The sequence below is a fragment of the Trichomycterus rosablanca genome, chromosome 16 (assembly GCF_030014385.1).
Source record: "Trichomycterus rosablanca isolate fTriRos1 chromosome 16, fTriRos1.hap1, whole genome shotgun sequence".
NCBI classification, from domain to species: Eukaryota; Metazoa; Chordata; class Actinopteri; order Siluriformes; family Trichomycteridae; genus Trichomycterus; species Trichomycterus rosablanca.
In genome coordinates this window covers 18,993,129-19,000,323 of record NC_086003.1, presented here as the reverse complement: position 1 = coordinate 19,000,323, position 7,195 = coordinate 18,993,129, and the positions used below count along the sequence as shown (strand labels likewise).

The 7,195-nt window shown below is 37.2% G+C and overlaps 1 protein-coding gene across 1 annotated transcript; it reads right to left on the bottom strand.

The window, feature by feature from the left end:
• Positions 1-1,897: 1,897 nt before the first annotated feature.
• On the bottom strand, positions 1,898-6,308 carry trarg1b (trafficking regulator of GLUT4 (SLC2A4) 1b). The gene is made up of 4 exons (XM_063012133.1): positions 5,961-6,308; positions 3,075-3,198; positions 2,300-2,430; positions 1,898-1,945 (listed from the first exon to the last, which is right to left on the bottom strand). The coding sequence occupies exons 1-4, from the start codon at positions 6,306-6,308 to the stop codon at positions 1,898-1,900; spliced, it is 651 nt and encodes a 216-aa protein (XP_062868203.1).
• Positions 6,309-7,195: the final 887 nt, after the last annotated feature.

Genomic DNA, 7,195 nt, shown 5'->3' with positions numbered 1-7,195 from the left:
CACAGAATGCGGACCAGCCACCTTCTATATATCTATATACTTTTCAACATTACATTCCCTTTCAACAGCATTCTGGAAACCATCATTTGCTCTTCAGTTCCCAACTTGTATGTGTATAAAATGTGCACATTTTCAATGTAATGCCATTTAAATACAAATGCACACTTTATCTGAATGTAAACAGTTAAGAAAAATAGTTTACAGAATTAACATTTTTTATTTTAAGTTAATTGCAACATGCTGAAGGAAATACAAAAAGACTAGCGATACAAAGTATCAAAATACAAAGTGGGAAAAATCAAACTGTAGAGTAAAAACACCTGTAAATTTCTTAACTCGGGCTGCATTCACAAGGACATTATTAGCATCTGTTAAAAACGCAATGACAGAACGCGCCAGTGTAATAATTATGTTTCTTTATGTATTGATAAAGTTAAAAGTTTAACTTTTGACGTGATCATGTCAGCCAATGGAGACAAGGATTCGTTGCTGTAGGGTATAAAGGAGCAATGTTGTGGTGTGCTTTCCCATCAGGTGTGTAAAAATAATAGTGTTTTTATCATAGATATTTTCTTCGTTGTACATAACCTTTTCCCTTTAGTGTTTTAGAATTAATTAAGCAATTTTTATTTTCTATTTATTTATGCATTTGCTCCCTTTTTCTCCCAATTTTAGCGTAGTCAGTTTGTTTTCCGCTGCTGTGGATCCCTGATTGCGTTCAGTGTTTTTATATCAGGCTACAGTAGCGGACCCCTTCTTTACACCTGTGCAGAAGCCTTGGTCTACTAACCAGGGTCCTTGCATAGCGTTTGAAGATCCCACCCACTTAGTCCGGTCATTTCCCCACCCAGCAGACACGATGGCCAATTTGTGTCTGCTGCAGGCACTGAAGCTATTTTTAACCATATACAGTCCTCTCAACACATATTGGCACCCCTGGAAAACATGAACACAACCAGCTTTTACTTTTTTTTCATTGCTTATTCTTTTAGTCTTTCATTTAAACTATTAACAAAATGCTAGTCAGCATTGGAAGCACAAAAACCGAAAGAAAGAAATTTAATGTTGGCACACAGATTTAATAAAATACTTAAATTTTACGTCTAATAGCTTTTTTTTATACCAATTTTGAATGAAAGATCAATGACAATTAAAAATGTTTGGTACAGTTCACTGACTGCCAGGGATGTCAATATTTGTGGATACATACTTGTCTAGTACAGTGCAAACCATATGATTTTTTTATTACATGAACATTTATTCATTCATTCAACCACTATTTAATTTTCTGTAAATGTTGAATTTTTAGTAAGTATTTGGACTTTTGGACTATGGAGATGTTTGCTTACAGTGCCATAAATATTTAATCATTTTACCTCTAACTAGATGCCAGTTCTGCCTAGCATCACAACTCAATTGGCCAAAGGGCAGTTTTTTGACCGACCCAAGAGCATAATTTATAGACTGCTGATGAGAATTTCTGATGCAAACACTGAATCATTAATGTTCCAGGGTGCAGGTAAGCCCACCTCTTCTGGGCTGGGAACAAGACGCCCTAGAGTCGCTTACACAGCTTATTTTTGCGTTAATAAAAAGAGTACATAGTATGTGCTTTGAGAGTTTTTCACTGATGTGGAAAAATAAACTCCACCCACAAACCAGTAATACATATCACTGCATTTTCAGCTGGATGCCAAGAATGTCCATGTATACACAACTTTGTAACTGTGTTGGCGGATTTTGTTTCGACATAGAAAAAGTGCTTTAAAATAAGACATGCTATGCATCCGATGTGTGCTATCTAACAGAGGCAGAGCATGCATGAGAAATCCATACCATTTTGCATAGTGCCCAGAGTACAATGAGGAATGACATTTTTTATTGTAGTGCATGGTTTTCAGTCCTGAGGACACAGTTTACATCTGTAATCCACCCAATCAACTCTCTAGGAAACAGAAAAAAAAACAAAAAAAAACATTGGAGACATAAAATGTTAAGACATTTGGTTGTGTATACACAACATTGACAGAACTGTGTGGACCACCCCATTTAATTAGTGGGTTCTGGTATTGGAATGGGCTACATGGTGGTAAGTGCCACACAGGTTTCCTCCCACCTCTTAATTACACACAACAGTCAGACTGACTACTTTTGAAAAATGTAGTAAAGTAAGTAAATGTTTAAATGTGGGATGCCCTGCTGGATGGTTGTTGGTACCAGGTATCCTGATCTTTTAAAACAAGTCTCTACAGTTTACACAGAACAAAAAGATCCAATGAGATCTGTATGGCAGAAACACCTTGTTCATAACAGAAGACGATCCTGATTTGTCAAGAAAGCTACACTCCCTCAAAGAATCACTGTTTACTACCATGGTGAGCAGAAAGATGTCTCCAAATACACAACATGTTGAACCTTTAGCTGAATGGGCTACAACAACAGAAGACCACATAAAATTACGCTCATGAGTCAGCAGTGGGTACTGGCTTTTTAAAACTAGACCTGCCCTGTGTTACAAGTTCAGGCGGCTGGTGGTAGTGGTGCAATGGTGTGAGGAATATTTTCATGCCAACATGGACCTAAATATTAAATCTTGTAGGACTCAAAGAACATAGGATTATGTGTTCTGGAAGCTAGGGAGAGTCCAGCCCAGTATTTGTATGGTGTATGGTGTTTATAATAAAGTGGTCAGTGACTGTATACTTCTTTACATATTTACAGGAACCAATGAAAGAGTAGATCTTAAAGCTAAATCAGTTAAAGATTTAGTCATGCTTTAATTTGAACATGGTCTTGACTAAGACTTGGTCTTGGAGGTATCTAAGACTCAACAAAAGGTGGTTTTGACTAAAACTGTACTCAACAGTGCCCAACCTTATGTTAACCTTGTGCTCTTGTGTGATTGGAAGCAAATACCAACAATCAAGTGCTACCTTAGAAAGCAATGTATACAGTATTACTGTCCATGGGTTTGAAATGAGCTGTTCAACATGCACATGTAAATATGATATATAGGTGTCCACATATTTTTGGCCATGTACACATGTATGTGTGGTATTTTTTTTTATATTTACCTGTAATCACGAGATAAAGGATTATACCTAAACCCAAAGCAATGGCTATAATACTGAAGAGCAGCGAGCGTCGTCCCAGTCTTCTTGCTCCCTCAAAGTCATTTGTCTGTCTCATGGAGCATGACTGCAACATACACACCCACACAGACAACTTTAGAGGAAGCACTTGATCCACTGGATGTTTGGGGGGTGTTTGGTTTTTAATCAGTTGGAATGCAATCAAATTGTCTGACAGGAATGATTGGTGTTTGCTATGGCTCTGTAGCATTTTGTTTTTTATGTGTTGTTCGGTTATTTTGGCTATGAGAACTTTAATGTAATTGCTACTCCATTTGTACAATTTCTTCAGCCAATGGCAACATCTTTTATAATACTTTTATACTTTATGGTTCCATGAACCTTTCAGTTATTTGCATATTAAAACAACTGTACTGACAGGGATGGTTACAGTGTTTGCTATGGCTCTGTAGCCTTTTCTATTCTAGTGCTGTCAAACCTAAACAGTTCTAGAAGCTACTTTATAATGATTGCTGCTTGCTACTTTTATAATGAAACCAGGTGCAAAATTGTCTTAAAAACATATCTTTGCTTATGCTTATAGCCTATATACATAATTTTTGGTTTTCATACACTATATGTCTATAAGTACATAGACACCTGACCATGAGCTTGTTGGACATCCTATTATAAAACCATGGGCATTAGTATTTGCTGACCCAGCAGTTTAATAATCCAAAACACTCTATGTTTGGGCTAAACGAGACTAAAATTTAGTGTTAGTAATGACTTTCCTAATGTCCTGAATTCAAACCTATCCAAATATGTGGGATGTACCAAAAAGTCAAGTACATGCCAGAAAACCAATAACTTGCTTAAGCTCTAGCGCATTCCATTCTACAAAGAACAGTCGTCAAAAGATTTAACCACAGTTATTCTAGTTTATGCCTATCAAATGTGGCTGATCAAGGTAAAATCAAGACAAACATTTGGTGTGTCAATTTTGTCATGTTTTTAAAAAGCGGATGAGGATTTTTCATATTAAATTCAAGGAAATGTGATGTTATAGTCAATTAGTGCTAATGATAGGTGGCTAAACTGATTGTGATGATTAGAGGTGAGTAGTAACCAGTACATTTACTATATTACATTTATTTAACTGAGCATACTGTTCTCTAACTTAGGTATATTTGATGAAGTTCCACTTCACTTTTATCATGACTCACAAATGCTAGAAAAGCACACAGGTCACAAAACCAATGACTAGTACTGAGTTCATGTTTTGCCATAATGGCAAGTAGCTGTTAGGATGATTGCAAGGGCCCACCAAGCAGGGGCCAACAAACACTAATATTTTTCTTTGTTGCATGAGATCTTGTAGTTTACTACAATAGTAACTGTTTCAACTTTAGAGATGAATTTAAAATAGGACATTACCATATGTGAATTTTGTTCTTCATTACCAATCGAATCCAGCCCTCAAAAAGTGGTTTATGCATATCATGGTAGTCTAAATAATTTGCTTTTTAATTTAATTGAGAGGTCTCCAAAATCAAAATTGGCTCAATGAAGGAAGGAAACATTTAGAAAACAACAAATTATGAAAGAGAAAGATTTTCAGCTGGAGATGTGAGTTTTTACCAGTGTGATTATCATATAAGTTAGCAGAGGGAAAACTGGAAATGCAGCTGAATCTTGAAAGCTACATTTTAGTTAATGTTGCCAAATAGTAGCTGTTACAAATCCCTACATCAGAAACTTCACTCACAGCTACCTTCTTAAATTAAACATATCTGGTTTTAGCAACTTCTCAACCATCCACTTTCAGCATGGACAAAGGTTCAGCAAAAACCAAAATAATTCTGTATCCACAACCAAATGTCAGAATCTGTGTGTGCATACTGTAGTGGGATTTAAGTATGCATCTGCCCAGTATAATCAAAACCACAATTTCATTTCAACAGTCAGGACACAGTTCTCTTAAAAAGCCAGTCAATATTGGAATGCAATGTAGACTTATGTCCAGTATGTACGTATATGTGTAATAACCATGTATAATTTTCAAATTAATTAAAACGTGCAATTATTATAACAATTAATTAATATTTTAAACTCAAAGCAAATCATCCACTGCTATGCTGTATCATTGATGGCTCACTAGTTTCGTACATCTTCAAGTTACAATTATGAAACTTTATTAAACTGCAAAAACATCGGGCAGGACAAGGCCGTAGCCACATACTGAACATTGGGGGTACCAAATCTGGGAGGGGGTGTCCTGTCATTTGCAAAGCTCATAAGTTGATTTTTTATCATTACAACCACAATTTCATTTCAACCATCAGCACACAGCTCTCTTAAAAAGCCAATCTTTGTATTGGAAAGCAATATAGACTTTTGTCCAATAACCATGTGTAATTTGTCCAGTAGTCATTTTCAAATCAATTACAACATGCAATTATTATTATTATTATTAAGATTTTAAACTCAATGCAAATCATCCACTGTTATGCTGTATCATTGATGGCTCACTGTTGTACATTTTCAAATTACAATTATGATACTTCATCAAATTGCAAAACTATTGGGCAGGACAAGGCCACAGCCCGCACTGAACATTGGGGGTACCAAATCTGTCCTGTCATTCACAAAGCTCATGAGTGGATTTTTTTTTTTATTAATGAGCATATCTGAATGTATAGTGTGATCATATTCTTTGGGCAGGATGTGTTGAAGACCCAATGCATGACATGCATGTGCATAAATGACCAGGAGCAAACCTAAATAAGGTTGTCACAATGTTTCTAACTACAAGGTTGCAAATGTGCAAAGTTGTGGTTAAAACAAGTTAATGTTTATTGGTATTATTAATTTTAAAAGCAGACTTACAGCATGTGAGAAGTAGATAGCGAAGATGTTAAAGGGCACAGCTGGGCAGAAACAGGAGAGCAAGGCGATCCACATGTAGCTGCGGGGTTCGGGCGCGTTCCCGTCCGGTTCTGGAGACAGAGGGGGAGACTGAGGTTCTCCTGTACCACCAGATGTGTGACTGACCTGATCCCCTCCTGAAGACTTTACACTGGCCCGGCGCGATTCCGAACAGCTCCTTTCGAGTCCCTCTTTCCCATCTGTTACCGTCACACCAAGAAGTTTCTGAGTGTCCGCAAAATCCGATGTGCCGCCACCCTCGTTTAAACTAGTACTCCTCTCAAATGATGCATCTGTATTAATAGCCATCACTGATTCTGGGTAGAAAATTCGGAACTGGATCTAACAATTCGGAACTCTTCTATATGCAACATATACAGTTCGTTTTATTAAATCCAATCAAGAGAACCTCTTCTAGATAGAGCCGATTGCACATCAGCCTGCCTCATCAATATTTGAGTAAGCGCAGTTTATACTGGGACAGGCGGAGAGTTTATATCAGGACAGGCAGAGACAGGTAGCCCATATCCTGCATTTAAAACTGCTTACAGGAAAGAGAACTGTGTGTTAAAGTGGGTTCCAATGCTTTATAGTGGTCAGTGAGAAAGTACCCTGCTCACCATCTGATTGGTGCAATTTGGACGCATTAATTCAGTGGTTAGGACTCCCCTGCTATCCAGTGGGTTTACATTGTATTGTTTTTCTGCTAATGTAATGTAACTAATGTAACCCATATAGCTAAAAGAATGTGGACACCTGTCCATAAGCTTGATAGACGACTATTCTACACCCAGAGGCATTGATATGATGATGCCACCCCTAATGCACTGGGTTACAGACATGCTGAAATCGGAAAGCCCCTTCCCCAAAATGCTGCCATAGAGAAAAAAGCATATAATTTACTATATTTAAGCAATTGTGTACACCTGTTTGCATAGGGTGTGGCTGAAACGAGTAAAAACTTTAAAAATAGACCATATGTTACACATTTTGACCACTAGGTGACACTGTAGACCATTACGATACTTCAATAGGGTCCTGTTAAATGTGTTTGAAAAGCCATAATGTCCCAGTACAAGATATGCTGCACATTGCACACTATTATACATGTAGTATTACTAACCACTTAATTTTGGGTAGCCCACACAGACACAGGGAAAACACGCTTCTCAAGAGTAGTAACTGGAGGTCCCCAG